Source organism: Juglans microcarpa x Juglans regia, chromosome 1S (genome assembly GCF_004785595.1).
Source record: "Juglans microcarpa x Juglans regia isolate MS1-56 chromosome 1S, Jm3101_v1.0, whole genome shotgun sequence".
Taxonomy (NCBI): Eukaryota; Viridiplantae; Streptophyta; class Magnoliopsida; order Fagales; family Juglandaceae; genus Juglans; species Juglans microcarpa x Juglans regia.
In genome coordinates this window covers 27,231,354-27,251,756 of record NC_054595.1, presented here as the reverse complement: position 1 = coordinate 27,251,756, position 20,403 = coordinate 27,231,354, and the positions used below count along the sequence as shown (strand labels likewise).

Genomic DNA, 20,403 nt, shown 5'->3' with positions numbered 1-20,403 from the left:
ATACCATATTGCAGCGATGAAAGTAGTACCACGGTTGGTTAATTTGCAATTTTCGCAAACAACGTACTATAGGAAGCCAAACTAAAGACCCAAAAAGACTTTGACTCGTCTTGCTATATATATATGTTTAGTGTAAATTACTTTATAAATAGATGATAGGAGCAATGTAATGGGGTCGATGTCAAGGCCATGCAGCATGCATGCTATATATATTTAATTTGTGACTAGCTACCAATTATCGTCTAGTGTATTTATTTCGACAGCATCCAGCTTTCTTTTTGTCGGATCCGATCGGATATTAATCATGTAGTACTGTAGAACAAGAAAACTACAAGCTTATTTAATTATCAGCCCGTGCATAAAGTTCTCCAGTTCTAGACAGCTTGATGCACATGGTGGGGATCAAGGAGCTGCACGCAGCGTTGTGCGCTAGCGTACGTAGTAATTAAAGGTCGATGTAGTCATGTCAAGCTTATTTTCCATTTCTGGACTTCATGCACATGGTGGGGAAGCTAGGAGCACAAACGTCGTACATTCTGAGACTACTAATTAATTTAATTGCCTGATCATCAGATAAGCCAAGTCAAACCCCAGATCAGTACGTACATTTGAACCGCAAACTCCTTTAAACTCAAGATCATGATTGCCAATTATATATATTTGGATGTATTTGACGGCCGGCCTACTAGATCTGTAGTTCTTGCAATAACTAGCTAATTAACTCGGTTTCACTGCTTATATAATGAGAAAGAAAACGGTCCATCCTTCATCCTTTTATATAAATATATATATATATATCTATTTTTTTTAAAAAAAAAATTTATTTATATGAAGGGAATTTCGAATCCCCGACCTCGATTTTGAAGGTAGGAGGTTATGACTACAACCTTTGGCTTTTTCCTCTAGATGACTAAAGGGTCATGTTCGGCGTAATTATATATATATGAATTATCAATTAATGTACACTTTTAAAAGCAAATAATATTTCATTTCTGACCGAATTTATTTTCTCTTGCACACATGATTCACGTACATGCTTTATCGTACACGGAGAAGATGAGAGCCCAGGGATATCATGCATGTTTTTTGCATTTTTTTCAAGATATATAATTTAGTTACTAAATAAAAAGAATACACAAGGAGGGACCTAATCATGAATACATTAGATATAAGACAGAAATAAAATTTTAATTGGAAAATAATATTAAATAATTAACCCGATTTCATAATTAGCCGATTTCATATTAAATAAAATTTTTGTTGTTTTAGTGCTAAATAAAAAAATAATGATCCACTTACAATTTTTTTATAATTATTTAATAATTTACTTTTAATTTATATTATTTCATTAAAAATAAATTTAATATTATAAAATCATCCTCTATTTTATGTCAAATTGTAAAGTAATTATAAATAGATAGTGTTATATACAATTTTAAAGTGTGCAATACTCTCCGCATACTCTTTAATTCTTATTAAAAAAATAATTTTTTTCATATAAATCTTATATTTACAATTTTTTTTTTTTTTTTAATACACAGGGAGTCAGGGACTAGGACTGCATACTTGATGAGATATTTTTGTGCGACAACAGCCTTACGAGATTGTGGGGGCTATCGTTCATGTGGGCATGTCCAATATCATGCCGCAATTCACGTGGGTATGACGGTATTCGGTGTTTGAAGTAGCCAGGCAGCCAGCCACGCCCAGATCAAGAAGGATCAGAACATCTGTGTGCAGTGTGAGTCATGTGGGCGTGGCTATAGCATGCAATGATTTGGATTACTTCACATGGCATTCACGTTTCCATTTAATAATTTGTCAGGGCATATCAACCACAAGAAATATCAGAGCAGCTGTAGAATTGCCATGTGATGAATTTCCACACCTACAGCACGTGAAAGTATGCTAGCTTGTTTGATACGAGGAGTACTCCAGTTTTCTATTCTATAAATGCATAATTCGAGTTAATTTAGGCTTAACGTAAAGCCAATACCTTCTTCTAAAGCGGTAGAAGCGTACTGGCCCTGTTTCTGTTTGTTTAGATCCAATGGTCTTGTGGAAAATTTGTTGTAAAAAGGGAAAGCGAAAGCAAAAAAAAAAAAAAAAAGTAAATAGCTGAGACTCAAGAGTCTCCTTCAGGCCAGGATCCGCCCCCAGCTGTTTGAATAAATGCCTCAAAAAATGTCTATGGCTTCTATCACAAAGCGTTATTGCACCTAACCATTTGAAGAAAAAAAAAAATGAAAATGAAATAAAAGTTCCAAGTTTCAGTTGCATTTTGCTCAACCCCTCCATAATTCATCAATAAGAGAACTAGAGTTTCCAACATTAATATTGGGAAAAAAAGGTTTTATGTGAAGAAAAGAAGATGAGGGAGACACAGCACAAACAAAAAGACTAACGTCATTTCACCTTCGGACCACTAAAGCCGATCATATCTAAGAGTGGTTTCATATGCGGTGCCAGTCGCTCTTTCACACCGGCCGTGAATCAAATTATTTTTGTTACTTTGGTGGAGTCCTTGCATTGAATCTCCTTGACACCTTAAATGTCTATCTTCATATCATCATCCTAACTGTGTAGCTGAAACGCAACTGTTCTCTTAACAGAACCAGCTACCTTTGTCTTTTCCCAACAATGATAAAGAAGCAAATGCTGTCTTCACCAATATCGACACGACCAAATTAGCATTCATACATACAACGCACGAATGCTAAATCAATGCTAGGCAACACAGCTGTAGCGGTGAGACAGACAGCTGTTGTATGTTCTTCCAAACACCCATAAAAATGTCGTTTTATGTTTGTTTCCATGCCTTGGGATTTCGCCCACAAAACAGAGTGACCTACTCGGCACGTACTTTAACTTGAAATGAAAGATATACAAACATAAATCTAATAGGTCAAAGGTGCTCCTGGACTGCAATAATAATTGGCATCATCCACTTCGGTGCTACATTCAAAGTCTTTACTTTTTATGGGAAAATCCTTGTCTTTAGCATGCAATTCTGAGCTACTACCTCTAAATACGTCTTTGCCCTCATTCACCAACCAATCCAAGTAGATTGATCGATCAAACTCCACCTGCACAATGGATTCCGCCTTCGATTCTTTTTTCTTTTCCACTTCTAAAGCATTTAAGTACAAGCCAATATGGGAGGAGTTGAGCTGCCTCTGGTTCAAGCCTGGTGTTAAAATGTTATAGGCTCTTGTTCAATTCATCGATTTGACTGAATGCCCCACCCTCCCCTCCCGCAAATTAAGCCCATCCTCAATTACAAATTGCTTTCGGTAAAATTTCATGTCGTTTATAAGAATTAAGAACACAACTTGATCAATTTAAACAAATCAAATCAAATAAAATTCCCAAAATCAGGTTTGAAACAACAGAAAAGAGTACGGATTACTACCCAAACTAAATAGAAATGATTTGGGCGGGGGGTTTTCAAAATATTAAAGCCCCGCCGCCTACACTCGTCGTAACCACAAGCATCACCCCCTCTCCCTTTTTTTCTCCCCTCTATTCCCCCCCAATACAAAACTCAACAATCACAGGGGTAAAAGATAAACCTACAAGAGCATGAAAAAACTCATTCATCGCACTATGCCCTTCAGCGTTCTAACACCAGCTTCTGAGAAGAGAAGCCCTTGTGCAGCAAACAAGGTAAGAAAAGTGCTATCAGCAAAGGATTCTTTCTTAGGCAGGAATCAAAATCATCCTTACTGATCTTCCCATCATTATCAGAATCAAGTAAATTGAACAGCCCATGGACCTGCAAGTAACCCACACGACCAAGTTTACGGATGACAACTGGATATTTTATGTTGACAGTGGAAGCATTTTTCTCTTCAATATAATTAATACACATGATGCCATTCCCATAAAAGAAAACAGAAGAGAGGATAATAGCATGGATAGATCAGCGACTCACCTCATCAGCATTCAAGTCTGGGATTCCACGACCAAGGAAATCTCCCAACTGATCCAAACAGCAATTAGAAATCAAATGCAATTCAGACTTCAATAAAGTATTGAGTATGGCGGGCAAAATAAGAGAGGAAAAGAAAAGGAAGGAAAGAGCAATATACTTCATGTTCCAGCATGTAATCATTTCCCCCAGCCGTGCATTCAGTGAAGGATAATTCACAAGCTTGCCTGAATAATGGCTGCTTCATGACATGTGCTGATCCAAATAAGAACTGCAAAGATGGGAAAATAGAATAATATATAGTTAAATAACACAACGATAATCATAAGTTTTCTATATCAGCCCAGAAAGAGCAAATGAATTAGGGCTGATCAGCAACCCACCAGAAGAAATCCGCCCAATTTGGGCAGGCAGGTGGTTTTGGAGACTGCCCATCCATTAAATTTTTTACTCTCTCCCCCCAATTCTAAGAGACTTTCCATCCCACCCCGCCGATCCCCTCCCCATGCCAACACTCATTGCTCCTTCCTCAAAGATAATGCCAGCAACCACCACCAGTAGCGATGGCAATTATTCTCGTTCTATTTTTCTTTGGCTTCATTGATTGTATTGGTGGCACAACCACTGGAGGCAACAGAAGTGAACAGTTTTGGGTCTAGTGAAATTGGCCGTGATGGTTTAAAGATTTCGATGCCATTCAAGATTGCATCCTGTTAAGAAGTCCTTCAATTTTGCAGTTCTTCCAAGTGCAATGGAGGGTTCACTTGGTTTCCGTAAGGGAACTGTTTCATTTCATTTTGCTGCAATTTCTCGACAGCCAAATGGGACATCAGGTGGTTTCATCAGTTTGAATGGATGGGCCTCATTAAAAAAGCACCGACAGGAAGTTGGTTTCGGTTGTTATCCACCCCCTTGGGCTGGTGGATGTTTGCCGAATCAACCCCAGTGGGGGGTCAGTTGGTTTTGGCATCGGCATTGGGCTGAAATCCGTCCAAAAAGAAATAGTGCTCCCATTTTGGTCTTTGGGAATTATTATATTGCCCTATTGGCACAAAAAAGTAACTTATGCAATTATCTAGCCCTGAAATCAGGATGATCTATGTGTCGTGTACATAGCTCTGGTTACATTATTTTTTATTGGCACCGGGTATCCGAGAACAGTGTCCCGACTAATCCCGGGGGTGCACAGGACATAGCTCTGGTTACATAGGACTTCAAACAATAAATAAGTAAAAGCATACATCATGCAGAGAGAGAGAGAGAGAGAGAGACAGACAGACAGACAGTTGGCAGAGAATACCTGCTTGAATGTGATTGTTCCATTTTTCTCCACATCAATGAATGCAAATATCTATAAATCAAAGTTGATTTTCAGGATAGAAGAAAGATGAAAAAAGTAATTAAAAAAAAAAGAACAAAAATTATTAAGATAAGAAAAGTTTCGTTGAAAAGGGTTCTTCTAGCTGACCCCAATCACTTGTGATCAATACTTATGTTGAGTTGTACATGAATCCATTAAAAAAATCAGTGCTGTTCAAATAGACAATTTACTGTTCAGTAAGTCCAACATGATCTTTGTTATTCTTTTACCATTACAATGAAACAGGTAATACAATTAAATATACACAGCAATATTTGTTAGTTTTCCCCCAAGGTAAAATACCTTATCGTCCTTGGCAGAAACTGACATCTGCTCCACTATTAGTTTCGTTCAGACCTATTTCTACCTTACCATACCTATCAAAAAAAAAAAAAAAAAAAAAAAAATTCTACCTTACCATGAAACATAAGGGTTCATGCTAAAGAAGGAAAATTCCAACAATACCGAAGTACAGTAACTTCAACCAGAAAAGGATTGATCTTCAAATTGTGTAGACAAGATATAAGGGTGTAAGGAGAACCCAATGTAATCACCAATAGGAAAACAACTGAAAATCCACAGATGACTCATCACCCCCCTAATGAAGGAATTAATTGGTATTAGAAGCCAAAATGTAAGACAAGCTTTATAAAGAAATAAACAATGAGACAAGTGCATCAATCCTAAAAACTCACTGATCCATTTTCCAACATAAATTTATGCTTTGAACTTCTTTCATTCCGGAGCTCCAATTAAAGGAAAGCAAAATGATCATGGAAAGGCATTGATCTAGATCTAAACATTTTCATGTTACAGAAAGGAGAGTTATTTGGGCAACTAACCTCTTCAGAAAGAGCACAAGCCTTTAGTCTTAGAACACTTAAGAAGTCATAAAATCTAACACAGCCACTGCAAAAGGATTATATAGTGAGAATCTATTGGGTTATCTGAACACGTCAAACTAAACGATGATCTTGCATTTGAAATGTCTTGATGGCACGAATACGACATAGAAAGCATGCATTTCTGAGTCATGCAATTTTGTGACAGTTAACATGAACTACATTGTTGGTTTATTAGGTTATATGCATATTATAGAATTACTACATAATCTCCTGCAGTGAGCAATGCAGATGTAACTTGGGAACCACTCTATGTAGGAAGAAAATTTAAAACAACCCCACCCCCCAAAAAAAGGAAACCGGGGGAGGAAGAAAAAAATAGGGAGGGGGACCCAACAAAGCATCAGGATTCAGGAAATGAAAAGGCTTTTAAAAGGACAATTAAAAAAAATCACAAACAATATGCTTCGCTTCAGTCCAAAGGAAAGGTCTGGTTAATGACCTACACATGCCGGTAACATTCACCCAACTATTAGAATCGGAACCGGATAACAATAGTGACAGCAAAGTCAACAACATCAATTACTATGCCACAAATTCAATATAATAGCTTAAAACCAAAAACCAATATATAAATACCATTGACACAAAAATACAAACTTAATAAATTTACAATTATTTATATGAAAATGCGTCAACAATACCTTGGGTCTGGATTCATTGACAGAAATTTATCCAAAAAGTCCACAGCTTCCAAGCTGCTTATATGGAACAACTGCAAAACAAGAGAAAAACATCATTTATCTTTCCTTCAAATCATGCAAGTACTTCTGAAAAAAACTATAAACAAACAACTGAATTGTTATTTCCAGAATAAGCGGTAAAGCATATTGATATTCTAACAAAAGGCTCGCCTTTGGTGAGCTCTTACATTGGCAGAAACTAGAAGTAGATAATTATCAGGTAATTGTTTAAGATACTTAATTCACATTATCTAATAAAAGACTGATAAGCAGGTCTGTGTCAGGAAGAAAACGATCAAAGAAAGCACTGTTTTAAGCAAACTCACTCCTCCATATGAATAGTTCTATAAGGTAATGGATGATCAGAGCCATATGCACTATTGGCCCCACTTGTGTGAGTTCGCAGAAACAAAAATTTGTCTTCATAAGTTCACTTTTGGGGAAGCTATAAAGGGAAAAGAAAAAGCACCATTTGACCAAGTAGACAAAGTGGAAACCTCAATAAATAATTAACCTTCCAAAGGAAGCACCATATTCGAATACAGATCTAGAATCCAAAACCTTAAAATACAAGAAATGATTCACAGTGAGGCATTATGGTGCAAGGACTCACCGATTCCACCCTAGCCATTTCAACCATATAACTTGAAGGCTTTTCCTGCAAATATTATGATACTGAAATATCAGCGCCAAACAGTCGAATCCTAGAGTTTCACTAATACAAGCTTCAAATTCAATCAGAAGATCATAAAACAATAAAACTCATTGAAAGATTAATCTGCAGTGCGAGTCAGCAAACAAATTCCACTAATGGATTAGGGAGAGAATATTGTAATTAATCCAATCTGTCCTATATCACTGTAAGTTTAACTACATGTTTTACACAGGCCTCTACCAAGCACAGGTTTCATTTCACAAAATTGTAATGAAGACCAATACGCAATGAATAGAGAGTAATTCAGAAAGTGACACAGCAGTGGAGAGGCAAAAATTTATGTCGCCACAGGGAACAACATGATTGTCAATGATAAAATTGTAATGAAGACCAATACGCAATGAACATAGTACTATTCAGAAAGTGACACGGCAGTGGAGAGGCAAAAATTTATGTCGCCACTGGGAACAACATGATTGTCAATGATTTAGAGGATAGGACTCTGATAGAGCAGAACGAAAGAAGCATTCGGGCAGCCAAACACCATAGGGAGAATCGAGGCTTCCAGTGTGATACCCCATATGATAAGGATAAAGGTAGGTGGTGTATAGGATCCCGCATTGCTTGGAAATGAGAAGTTCTTACTCTTTATAAAGTTTCAATGAGGCTCCAATTGTATCATTGACTAGTTCTTTCTGAATATAGGCCATGTGATTTGGGTATTTCATTGCGATATTACAAATGGTATAAGAGCCTATCCCAACCAGAAATGTGGGAGTTGAGCCGTGCCACGTATGACGAACTGGCCTGACGAGAACATCGAAAATTTAAGGGAGGTAGATTGTGATACCCTATATGATAAGAATAAGGGTAGGTGGTGTATGAGATCTCACATTGTTTGGGAATGAGAAGTTTTTACTCTTTATAAGGTTCCAATGAGGCTCCAATTGTATCATTGACTAGTTCTTTTGGAGTATATACCATGTGGTTTGGGCCTTCCATTGGGGCGTTACATCCGCTTAGTTGTATACCAATATTACACTTAATCTTTAAAGAAAATTTAATGACTGTTGATTCTTAAAAAATAATGTGCATTATTAGCATAGAACATACACTGATTATTTCTACAAATTGCTTACATATTGATCTAATTGAACTAATGCAATAGATCTCCTAAATAGATTTATTACTTGAATCACTTCATCCCAATGAAAGGGTCAAGCCTAGCACTTTATTGTAGCCCTCAATATGCTAATTAATTTCAGATTTAACCATGCATTTCAAATTTAAAGTTCATTTGTTATAATAGATCTGACATCTACTATCTATTCTTAAAAAAAAAAAAAAAAATCTGTCATTTTAACTGAAATCAACCACTTCCCAATTGTTGGGCAATGGACAAATATAAAGAACATAAAGGCACCTATATTTAAGATGATTGTAATGGGCATAAATAGTAGGCAAGAAATGCAAACCTGCTTTGATTGCAATGCTTTTGTAAGAAGCATTAAGTCCCCATAGGAATGAGAGGTTTCTGTAACATTAAGTGCAGTTGCAATAGCATGGCTAGTCTGCATAAATCCAAATGGTTAATTGTTACCAAAAATCTACAATCAATGCCATGATGAGAAAAAGAAATATATACAAGTGAACTCATCCCACAGTCTGCATAAATTCATAATTGGCAGCGTTCTTAAGAAAAAAAAAAATATGTATATTCATTTTCATGCTTCAATTTAAAATCCTAAATACTTTACACATTCCTGTCTGTGCCTACAATTAATAGCTCAGTGCTACAAAAATACTGAAAAAATGAGTGAGCGGAAATATCCTTCTCTAAAAGAACAATGGGCAATAAAACTGAAAGAATAATTTTTTGCAGTTGAGGTAAATGAACTAATAAGAACAATTCATCCAGACTTTAAAAAATATCATATAAACACATCTGAAGAATTTAACATGCTTTAATAACCCAAGCCCTTAACTAGCGCAGACAAGTATATGCTTTAAGTATAAAAAAAATTAAACCATATGAGTCAATTGAAACGACTCACTTGTGCAGAATTTCAAACATGTAATAATCTGGTAAGATAGCACAATAGTGCGTACTTACAAATTCAAAACCTACCAAGCATATAACGGTTCAAGAACATGGTAGGAAAAAAAATCAATTACAAGCTGATACTCACCCTCTCAGCCAAATGGATGATGCTTTCTTTTCGATTAGTGAGGGGTGATACCACAGGAAGGTATTCCACCTGTCATGTAAAAATAAATATATCAAATTAATTTCAAATCAATATAGAGTTTGCAAAAAAAGGCAATGTAGTAACCAAGAGTTCAAATCCAGCGGTGCAGCATACCTCCATAAAATTGTGAAACTGTGTGAACATTCTAAACATGAGCTTTGCTAAAGAGATATTCCCCCTGCATGAGATGGCGTACCACATTATATAGAAAGAACCAAAATGAAGTTCGAGACAAGATAAGTGCCCTACCATGATTGGTCAAAGTGTACGTAAGGATAGCGGATAACTACTGGTTGGATTGGGTATCCTGGGATGAACGCACCAAGTTGGAATGAGATAAGAGCGCTTCCATTAGTTGTGGTTCCCTCGGGAAATAACAGTAATCGGGGAAATCCATCGCAAGAAGCCTTTCTCTGTATTCAGATCCTTGAAAGCACATTTCTGTATCAAATAGCTTATAAATTGATAAAAATATTTTGCATATTATTTCTAAAGTAACCTTAAAAAGATTAGTAAATCAGATTTAGCATGCAACAGTTTTTGTTGCTAAGTTTATTGTGATTCCTGAATAAAGTTTCATCACTCAACAATACTGACAGTGAAAATGGCCAACAAGTTTGCAGCATTTAATCAGGGAACTCATGCATGAAATGGTCAAATGCAATACAATCTACAACATAGAAAGGAAAACCAGACTCAGCAATCTCATGTTTTGACAGTTGCTACTATAAATAGACTAAAAGGTACATTCACAAAACCAGATGGAAAAAATAGTGGCAAATTCTCACTTCGGAGAGAATATAACAGTTGCGGTAGGACTTAATAGCAAGCATGATCAACACAATGTACATCGGTAAAAGTTGTATTAACGTAGTAGAATAGAAATCTTAAACAGATACTGATTTTCATATTCAAGACTAGCAAAAAGCAAGTTCTTGTGGTCAAGGCAGTACCTTTTTTTATCCATTTGATTTGATGAGAAAATAAAATGTTTTTTATAAGATAGGAGAATACAGATATAATTTTTTTTTATTGGCACCGGGTGTCCAGGAATAGCATCCTGACTAATCCCGGGGGTGCACAGATGGTCGCAAGTGCACATCAAGTAATTCAAGGGAAAAATCCTCCAGTCCGATGGCCCCTAGAGATTGTTTGCACCCAAGGGGATTTGAACCTTAGACTTGGGGGGAGGATACCCCAAGCTCAAGGCCTTTACCATTTGAGCCAACCCCTAGGATAGAATACAGATATAATAAAAAGCATGGGTGAAACGCCACAATAGAATGCCCAAACCACATGGCCTATACTCCAAAAGGACTAGTCAATGATACAATTAGAGCCCCATTGGAACTTCATAAAGAGCAAGAACTTCTCCTTTCCAAGCACCAGCACCAGCACAAAGTGCTTTCCAAGATATGAGTGTATAGTCAGATTATTATTAGAGATTATTTGGTCAACAAAGAAACAAGATCCTTAGGAGAGAATGTACGATTGCAAGAACAGAAAATCTGTATAGTAAATTTCGAGAAAGACTGAAAATCATTAATTACAAAAACCAAATAAAGATGAGACTGAAAAAATTATAGAAGCTTTACTACCTTTATTTCATTGACAGCATGCTTCCTCGATGACGGTGAGAATCTATTGACATAAATCACCTGAGAACATAAAAGAACGAGAGAAACAACGCCTATTGAATCCAAATCATTAAAACGAAATTGAGCGTCATTTTTTTCATTAACGGGCGGAAAACAAATTTTCACTGATTGTGGAAATGAAATTACGGCAATTACCTGCATCGCTCTAATAATAGTTCCAACAAAAGGTATGGAATCATGGGACTCAGCTGCCACGATGGTAGGGAATAACTCATAAAAATAGAAGATGGGTTCAATGAATGACACATGATTAGATACAACAATTGGAGCGGTCTCCCTTGGAGCAGGTTTTCCTTTCCGTCTTATCCAATGATAGCTGCAGGATACAAAAATATAAATATAAAAAGAATAAGTTCCACTATTTGGAAACCCAAAATGAAATAAAGGTCAACTTCAATACGGAAAACAGAAGAAATTCACAACAAGTGTAAGCTTCATATGCCAGAACCTATTATACGTATTTTGTCTAAATCTAGAAACTTCAAAATATTAACTTGGTTTGGTTTAAAAAAATATCAATTTGGTTGGTTTAGAATTGAACAGTCCTGATATTCCAGTCTTTCCTCCATTTTCTCCTCGACCAAACGAAACAGGTATTGATCAAAACCAAACATCACGATTACCCAAAACTAAATGAGAAAAAAAAAAAAACAGAAAAACCAGGAAACCAACTTACCCGAAAGAGAAGAGAATACACCTAGCGCAAACCCTAGTGACCCACATGATCCTAGACCTCCACCTGGGCAAGGGGTTCTGTTTGTCCTTCCATCCCTCGAGCGCCAACTTAGTCGCCAAAAATCCCACCAGCAAGCAAACGCCGAATAGCACGAGCCTGACCGCCGCAATCGGCAAGCAAACCACGATCTTCACCCACTCGTATAGCCCGTCGATGGTTGGAGTCTCGTTGCGGAACGGGTCTACCGTCGCCGGACCGGGTACTTCCAGCCCCTTAGAACCGATCAACTCGAACGGGTTTCTGGAGTGAGAATCCCGACCGTTTTGATGATTACCATTGTTGTCGTTGTTGATATTTTTGTTGTTAGGATGATTATCCGAGTCGGAGGCGTTGACAATGATGGTTAGGTGGGGTGTATCGGATGGCTGGGAAGAGAGGAGAGGGGAGGAGATATCATGGTCCGCCATAGCTGAGGGATCGTCGGAGGGCCGAAAGTTCAGACTCTGAGAGAGAGAGAGAGAGAGAGCGACACCGTGTGTTTGCATGAGTGAGGGGGGCAACGGTAAAGTTTGGTGGGGTGTGCCTGGATTTTACTTCGGCTTTCGTGTTTTGTTTTTTTGCTGTGCAGTGGAATTTTATCTGTTTTTTTGCAGTTTGGAGGTGCCTGTTTTTACAGATTAGGAGAGAGTTGAGATTAATATTAAAAATTAAATTAAATATAAATAAAATATATTTTTTTAATATTATTTTTATTTTAAAATTTAAAAAATTTGAATTATTTATTTCATTTTATATAAAAAATTAAAAAAATTGTAATAATTAAATTAATTAAAATATTATAAAAACAAACGAGTTGAGAAGAAAGAAAAAATTTAAATAAAAATTATTAAAAAATAATTTTTAATATTATTATTATTTAAAAATTTTAAAAATTAAATTATTTACTATATTTTATTAAAAAAATTAAAAAATATATTGTAATGATAAGATAAGATGAATTTTATATTCAAATAGACTTTAATATTATTGCCACGTGCATTGAAAGGGGACCTGATTTTCTCTGCCTTCTTCCTCTCTTCGCGGGGATTACACAAGGAAAAGGAAAATTGGACGTCTGCATGTTGATCTTACACCTCACTGGCATGTGATTTGCGAGGGGGCATTCTTCACGCCCCAAGTGCAAACAAAAACCACCCCTCCCCCCGGCGCCGCCCTCCGCTTGTTTGTTTGCGCTTTGGGAATCTAAAAGCATTATAAATGAGAATTGTGTCACGTCTAAAAACTATTTTTTTAAGTATAAGAAGAAGAGAATTCTGCTAGATGAGCAAGCACGTACAATTTTTAATGAGCTGGTTCAGAATAATTTTTTTTTTAATTCTCAAAACTGGTTCAGAAGTCATGTCAAATGCGAGGGGGAATCACGAGATCAATCTGCATACACATGTAGGGCTAAGATATGAGAGGACCCATGACAACTGTGACAGTGCATGTTTCAAGCACCACGTTTGAAAAGGTGCACATGCGCGGAACATGTTTAATGACTACGTTCTGTATGAAAGCTGGAAAAAAGACCACTGACTGAACAACACAACCCCCCCCCCCCCCCAAAACAATCTTGACCGTCCTTACAACAAATAGACTGAGATGATCAACTGATTCATTTACAAGTTGGCCTCTCTCTCTCTCTCCTAATCATCATCCTTCGATCTTTTACTAATTGGGACCGGAAAGGAGGGGAAGGGAGAGGAGGAATAGCACCAAAAAGTAGAGCGTGAAAAGGGCTCATTACAAGATCCACAACACAACTAATGGATGCATAAGAAGACCCTAGTTGGTATGATCCTGCTAGTAACTATGGCTTTTCCTTTGTACTCGGATCTTCAAATAAATGGAGAACACAACTCAAGCATGACTCTGACAAAACAACATTTAATTGGAGCTCGTAATTTCCAGCGACTAAGGAACTACTCATCATCACCAGTCCTGTTGGCCGCTGCTGGTGCCATCCAAGCTGTCACTGTCCTCTCCGCTACAAACCAAATTGCCAACTGGATCATCAAATATTTCTCGTTCAGGAAGGAAGTATCCATCTTCTACAGGCTCGTAGTCTTTCCCCTCCAAACCACAATCTGCTCCTTCTCAAACGTCACCAGGATGCAAGGCACCAAGTCCTGCATCGACATTGGAAAATAATTAATAAGTAAATAACACCGCCTCTCTATAGCCTAAAAGGCCAACAAAGTTAAAAGAGACGAACAAAAGGAAACCATCATATGAAATTTGCCCAGAGTTTAAAGCTACTGTATGCCATTTCTATATTTTAAAGTAATTGCAGCAACGGAGTTGTTTTCTTATATAAAATAAACTCAGAAGGATGTTGAAGGGCAAGCTCCATTTACACCACAAAGGATATCAAGACCATTCCGCTTACTTCTCATCACAAGGAGAAAAAATGCCGATTGCTCGCTAGCATCAGTTCCCCATGAGAATAAAATTTACCAGATAATACGAGCTTGAGGATGATCTTTCCTTTTCTAGCAACAAACAAATAAGAAATCTTTCTACTGACAACATATAAACGAATTTGAGAGTTACTAATAAAAAATCGAATAGATTAGCATGTCAGATCAGTACATAGATGAACCCTCATGCAGAATGATGAATCTGAAGTCTTTTACCCTGAGTTTGCAGCCTATTTTCTTGTAATCACTCCTCTCAAGACCCTGGCAGTCTATGCGAACCAGCTCACTGCAGAGGAAAGCATCTCTGACCATGGGTACCAGACTACCATAATAACCATTCTTTGCTGCAGTTGCAGCTGGGGAGTTAGAGAACAACAAAGATACACTCATTGTTACAAACTTCTAAATTAAAATTTAAAATAGTGCATACCAAGTTTTGTTAAAGCAGGAACAGCCAGTCCTCTCTTTCTCATTTCCTTTGTTTCCTCAATGCTTAGGCCATCAATTGTAGTCTTGATTAGCCTGGGATATACGGGCTCATGGGGTCTCCACAGCATCAATGGAATCATAGGCCTTTTCTTGGGATGATAATTTCTGCCTCTAAATAATACAAGAAAACTACCGTGTCTGTGGATGATCTTTCCAAACGTTTTGTCCTGAAACAAACACCTTAAACTTGAACCTAACATTTCTTCCTCTCTAAGAGAGAAAATCTTACCATTTATGAACAATTTAACATTTCTACCAAGAAAAGATAAAAATTATCAGGGCTATTCACATAGATCAAACTTCATTGTATCACTCAAAGAAATTTAAGAAGATATTCTGATGTAAACAGAAACCACCTTCACAAAAAACTGCAAGCCATAGTGCAATATTTATGGAAAGCTGAACACGATGTTGGTAGCCATCTAAAACAAGAAGTCGTTCTATTTTTAGGCAAGATACCTCCACTAGAGAAATGCGAGAGTTGCTATGTTAAAAGAAAACACAATACCTCAAGCTGAGTGCACACATTTCTCATGTCCACAGTTGGAACACCTAAACATTTTATCCTCACTGCTTCAGCATGTTTCCAACTATTGTGGATATCATTCAGCATGTTGTGGGTTAAACCGTCCCTCCCTACAAAAAAAAAAAAAAACAACACTAAGTAAGAGGCAATGATTATAGAAAACGATAGATAGCAAATGATACTGCTTATTTCATCTAGTATCTCAGTTCAGATAAGAAGCCTTTATAATCCATGCATCCTGCAAGGGAATTTCCTTTTGAATATCTAATGCATGTCAGTCCAAGAAAAACATTACTTTATCAACAACATCAAATGCAGAGTAAGAACAAAGGTCTGACTTGACCTCAGAGGATGAGGCATCTGCAAGGCAGTATCATATTGGTTAAATCACCTGATATCATTGACCAGTCCAACTAGAATTTCAGATTCCAAAATAGCCAATCATCAATGAAAAGAAAAAACAACTAAAACAAGCAGGAAATGACTAAAAAAATAAGAAAACGCCTACAAAACATAAACAAAGACTCCTCAGCCTCTAGGACAGCCCATTCCAGCAATGGTAGGCACTCAATAAAGATTCCACCATGCATCCATTCCTTGCCTGATGGCTTCCATATGAAACTGTCAAATCAATCACAAAAAACATCAAGAGCTAGAGCTATTTGGGACAGGGTAATTGAGAAAGTGGAGAAAAGGTTGGCTGGGTGGAAACGGTTGTATCTATTGAAGGGGGGTGGCTCACATTGATCACGAGCACTTTATCTAATCTTCCGACCTATTTCTTATCTCTATTTTCGTTGCCTGCAAGGGTAGTGAATAGGATCGAGAAATTATTTCGGGCTTTCTTGTGGGGTCGTCTGGGGAGGAAACCAAATTCCATCTTGTTAATTGGAATAAAGTTTGCTCCCCAATCTTGAGTGGAGGATTGAGAGTGCGCAATTTGAGGACCTTCAATAAAGCACTATTAGGGAAATGGCTATAGAGGTATCACTTGGAGGGGGAGTCCTTGTGGAAGGAAGTTATTGACTCTAGACACGGAGGTGCTTGGGGAGGTTGGTGTACCAATGTAGTGAGGGGGAGGGGGGGGTATGGTGTGGGTTTGTGAAAATATATTAGGGGGGTTTGGCAGTGTTTCAAAAACAATATCCGTTTTGTGGTTGGAGAGGGCACAACAATCAGGTTTTGGCAAGATGTTTGGTGTGGAGAGCGCTCTTTGGGGAGGGTCTTCCCAGCTCTCTATAGGATTTCAGTTAATCGGGGGGCTTCAGTGGCGGATTTGCTTGCATTTGCTCATGGTTCTCATCAGTGGAATATCCTATTCACTAGGGATAACCATGACTGGGAATTGTCTATCGTTTTAGAATTTTTCAGCTTGATATACTCCTCAGGAAGTATAATGGCACAGGGTGATACTTATAAAAAAAAAAAAATGACGACGGCACAAGGTGATAGTATACAATAGAGGTCCATTGGCAGCAAGAAGTTCACAGTCAAGGCATATTATAAAATATTGGCTTCAAAAGGTAATGTATCTTTCCCGTGGAAAAGCATTTGGTGGTCTTGTGTACCTTTCAAAGTGGCTTTCTTTGTGTGGATTGCTACTCTTGGGAATATTCTAACCACAGAAAACTTAAGAAAGTGGGGACTCATTGTGATGGATTGGTACTATCTGTGCAAAAACCATGGATAATTAGTGGACCATCTATTATTGCATTGTGAGGTGACAAGAGCGTTGTGGAATGGGATATTTAGTAGAGTGGATGTTACTTGGGTTATGTCGTCAAAGGTGGCTGATCTGCTTGCTTGCTGGAAGGGTATCCAAGGCTATCCCCAGGTGGCAGCAGCATGGAAGATGATCTCGTTGTGCATTATGTGGTGTATTTAGTCGGAAAGGAATGCGCGGTGCTTTGAAGATAGGGAGCAAACAATGGCAGAGCTTCAAAATTTTTTTCTGCACCCATTAATCTTATGGTTTTCAGCCATTGTGCTTAATGGAAACAATATTGTATGATTTCTTATCTTTAATTTAGTGCTTTTAGAATGTATTTAGGCGTTCTTCTGTATACCCCTTGTGTACATGGGCTATGTCTATTTTCATTCATATCAATAAAATTTACTTCTTACTTAATAAAAAAAAAAAAAAAAAAAGTTCGAATATAACTGTTGAATATGTAAGAGACCCAAAATCTTGATATGAGCTGACTTTTAATTATGCCTCGTTCTACTTATCAAAAAAAGTAAGAAGACCCAAAAAAAAAAAAAACTATAGAAATAATGAGAATTACACTCCTAGGCTGTGGATATTGCAGTCTGTACTCATTCGGTTAACTGCTAATAATAATAATAATAATAAAAAAAAAAAAAAAAAGAGAGAAGACACCATTGCTGTCTGAAAATTTGAAAAAGAGCACACTGTATAATAGTATGAAAAAACATACAGAAGCAATTTTGTAAAGGGTACCATGGAGTTTAACTTCAATTCAGAAATGAAAATCCCTTTTTTCTTTTTTTTTATCGGTAAATGGCAAAATGAAAATCTTTATTCAAAGAGATGATGTGAAATCCAACCCAAAGATATAAATCCTCTAATTGAGCAGGCACAGATGCGGCAGAACACACTTAGTAACTCAAAAAACAACGACCCAGATGAACAGAAAATACCTTCCTAAACGATGAAATGCAAATTAGAACCCAAAGTTAAAAACCATACACCCCATGCAACATGCAACTCGCACAAAGTAGAAACCTCATAACCATACTTATCATATAATTGAAAAGGAAAACCATTAAAAAGCACTCTACAACGCGAAAAAAATCTAAAACCAACACATCCTAGAACAATACTGAAATAGCTGATTCACTAAACACTGTATGCAATCCAAAAACACCATACGCATAATCCAAAAACACCATACCCAGATTGACTTGCGTCTTGGTATTGCACCTCTGACACTTCTCCACGAGAATTCTCCTCTCAGCCCCAGTAAGGGGTTCTCCCTGAACCCTCTCCCTCATCTTCCTCCTCTTCTCCTCCAGCTTCGGGTCGTCCGCTCCTTCCACGGACCTCGCCTTGGGGTCCATTGCGGGAGCACACACCCCGGTCCATTCGCGGTCGAGGCGGCCCGGCCCGAAAGGCGAGTACTTGGGCTCCCGTAGTCCAATGGGTCTCACCGTTGGATTGCTCTCCGTGTAACTGTACCGGAAATCGAAGGGCAAATCGGATTTTATTGGCTTTATACCAGTTCGATCAAGCGAAGAAGGTGGGCGGTACCTGGGTTTCTGCTTTTTCTTCGTATTCGCGCTGGGAATGCGATTAGGGTTTTGGGGGGTCGAGGAGAGGGAAGGTGGGGGTTTGAAGGAGTAATGTTGGTGGAGTTTCGAGGAGGTGGTGGTGGTGGTGGAGAATGAGAGGAGGCCCGTGAGAAGCGTGCGGCAGAGTGGGGGTGAGGGTAGTTTTCGGCGGGATAGATGGTTAAGGGACATCAGGGTTTAAGGGGGGTTTCTAGACTCTGCCGCGGCGAGCGATGGAGACGGAGGAGAAAGGAGAGGAGAAAGCAAAATTGGACCAAAATTTCGTGTACCTCCAAATCTTTCTTTCTTGTCTTTTTTTTTTTTTTTTATCCTTTAAATTATTCACATCCATAATCATTTTTCTAGTAAATTATTTTAAAAATATAATAATAAGCTTATTATCTTCTACTATTTATTTATTATTTTATAATATATTTAAAAATTTTATTTTATAATTATTTTATTTTAAATATTCTTTTAACATTTTTTTATTTTTAAACAATATATATATATATACAATTTTACTAATAATTATTTTTTTAATTATTAAAAGAATTAATAAATAGATAGTATGAGACAGTAAACCAACCATTATCCTTTTAAAAAATAAAAAAGTCTTTCACAATTTCAATATCATTTGCATTGCATAGGTTAGGTTTACCTATTTTTTAATTTGTTTTCTCGATTACAGTTAACAGTTTTAAATGAATGCATATACTTTTCCTTTTACATAGGTTGCACAGTTATACATTTATAAGGCTTTGATTTTTGAGTTTTTGTAAGTCTTTTTAAAATGTAAACTATATTTCTCTGTTAAAAATGATGATTATAAATAAAATTGAGAGCACCATGCTTCCTATTAAAAAAATAAAATAGAGCAAAGATGAATATATATAGCAGGAGGTAGGCTTTTATAATCTTATTAAAAACTTAATTTTATTTGAAAGCTTTACACGATAAAATTTATTTTATATTTTTAGTTAATTATAATATTTATAAATTGATATGTAAATCAAAAACTATAAAGACAAAAAACTGATATTCACTTATTTTCTTTCCACGCTGAAAATTAGCTTCCGACGGAGGCCAACCCAAGCAAAGTCATTTCAAAATTAAAGACCATTTTATTTTAGCTTATCCGCCTCGTTTGTTTGAAATAAAAGTTAAAAATTAAATAAAATATTATTATAATATATTTTTTTAATTTTATTTTTATTTTGAAACTTGAAAAAGTTGCATTATTTATTTTATTTTGTATGATAATTTAAAAAAATTGTAATGATTACATAAAATGAATTGAGAAGTTTCTTGAAAATAAATGAGGTTATAAATATTTCTCTCCGATATGGCCACGTTGTTGGCATATTATATATATATATGCTTGAATTGGAATTCAAGAAAAAATTAGGGGTTCTGTTCTATTTCTAATTCCACAAGAAAAGATTATCACTAATTAATTTTTAGATTAATCCGACACTTAATCATGATCTTATTTAATTAATTAAAGTTGTACCAAACGTA

The 20,403-nt window shown here is 36.7% G+C and overlaps 2 protein-coding genes across 3 annotated transcripts; both read right to left on the bottom strand.

The window, feature by feature from the left end:
• Positions 1 to 2,405: 2,405 nt before the first annotated feature.
• Positions 2,406 to 12,756, bottom strand: LOC121245252 (lysophospholipid acyltransferase LPEAT2-like). 2 transcript variants are annotated; one of them, XM_041143511.1, is made up of 15 exons: positions 12,115 to 12,756; positions 11,574 to 11,754; positions 11,379 to 11,438; positions 10,030 to 10,193; positions 9,895 to 9,958; positions 9,721 to 9,789; positions 9,007 to 9,102; positions 7,490 to 7,534; positions 6,838 to 6,908; positions 6,134 to 6,200; positions 5,232 to 5,282; positions 4,092 to 4,202; positions 3,935 to 3,982; positions 3,577 to 3,775; positions 2,406 to 3,187 (listed from the first exon to the last, which is right to left on the bottom strand). In XM_041143511.1, the coding sequence occupies exons 1-14, from the start codon at positions 12,657 to 12,659 to the stop codon at positions 3,614 to 3,616; spliced, it is 1,734 nt and encodes a 577-aa protein (XP_040999445.1). In that variant the 5' UTR covers positions 12,660 to 12,756; the 3' UTR covers positions 2,406 to 3,187; positions 3,577 to 3,613. The 2 variants fall into 2 exon arrangements, with proteins under 2 accessions (XP_040999445.1, XP_040999443.1); XM_041143509.1 differs by lacking the exon at positions 2,406 to 3,187 and having other exon boundaries at positions 3,333 to 3,775; positions 12,115 to 12,755.
• A 1,000-nt stretch (positions 12,757 to 13,756) lies between these two features.
• Positions 13,757 to 19,201, bottom strand: LOC121245322 (CRS2-associated factor 1, mitochondrial). The gene is given in 6 exon segments (XM_041143519.1): positions 13,757 to 14,231; positions 14,234 to 14,285; positions 14,793 to 14,920; positions 15,007 to 15,232; positions 15,574 to 15,701; positions 18,507 to 19,201. Coding segments are annotated over 6 exon segments (1,245 nt in total). The 5' UTR covers positions 19,075 to 19,201; the 3' UTR covers positions 13,757 to 14,088.
• Positions 19,202 to 20,403: the final 1,202 nt, after the last annotated feature.

Excerpts from the sequence above, each read along its gene's own strand:
- LOC121245252 (XM_041143511.1), bottom strand. The coding sequence starts at position 12,659 with ATGCAAACACACGGTGTCGCTCTCTCTCTCTCTCTCTCTCAGAGTCTG. Across the intron at positions 6,201-6,837 it reads TCAATGAATCCAGACCCAAG|TGGCTGTGTTAGATTTTATG; the intron begins GTATTGTTGACG and ends ATCCTTTTGCAG. Across the intron at positions 3,776-3,934 it reads CAGACTTGAATGCTGATGAG|GTCCATGGGCTGTTCAATTT; the intron begins GTGAGTCGCTGA and ends GGTTACTTGCAG.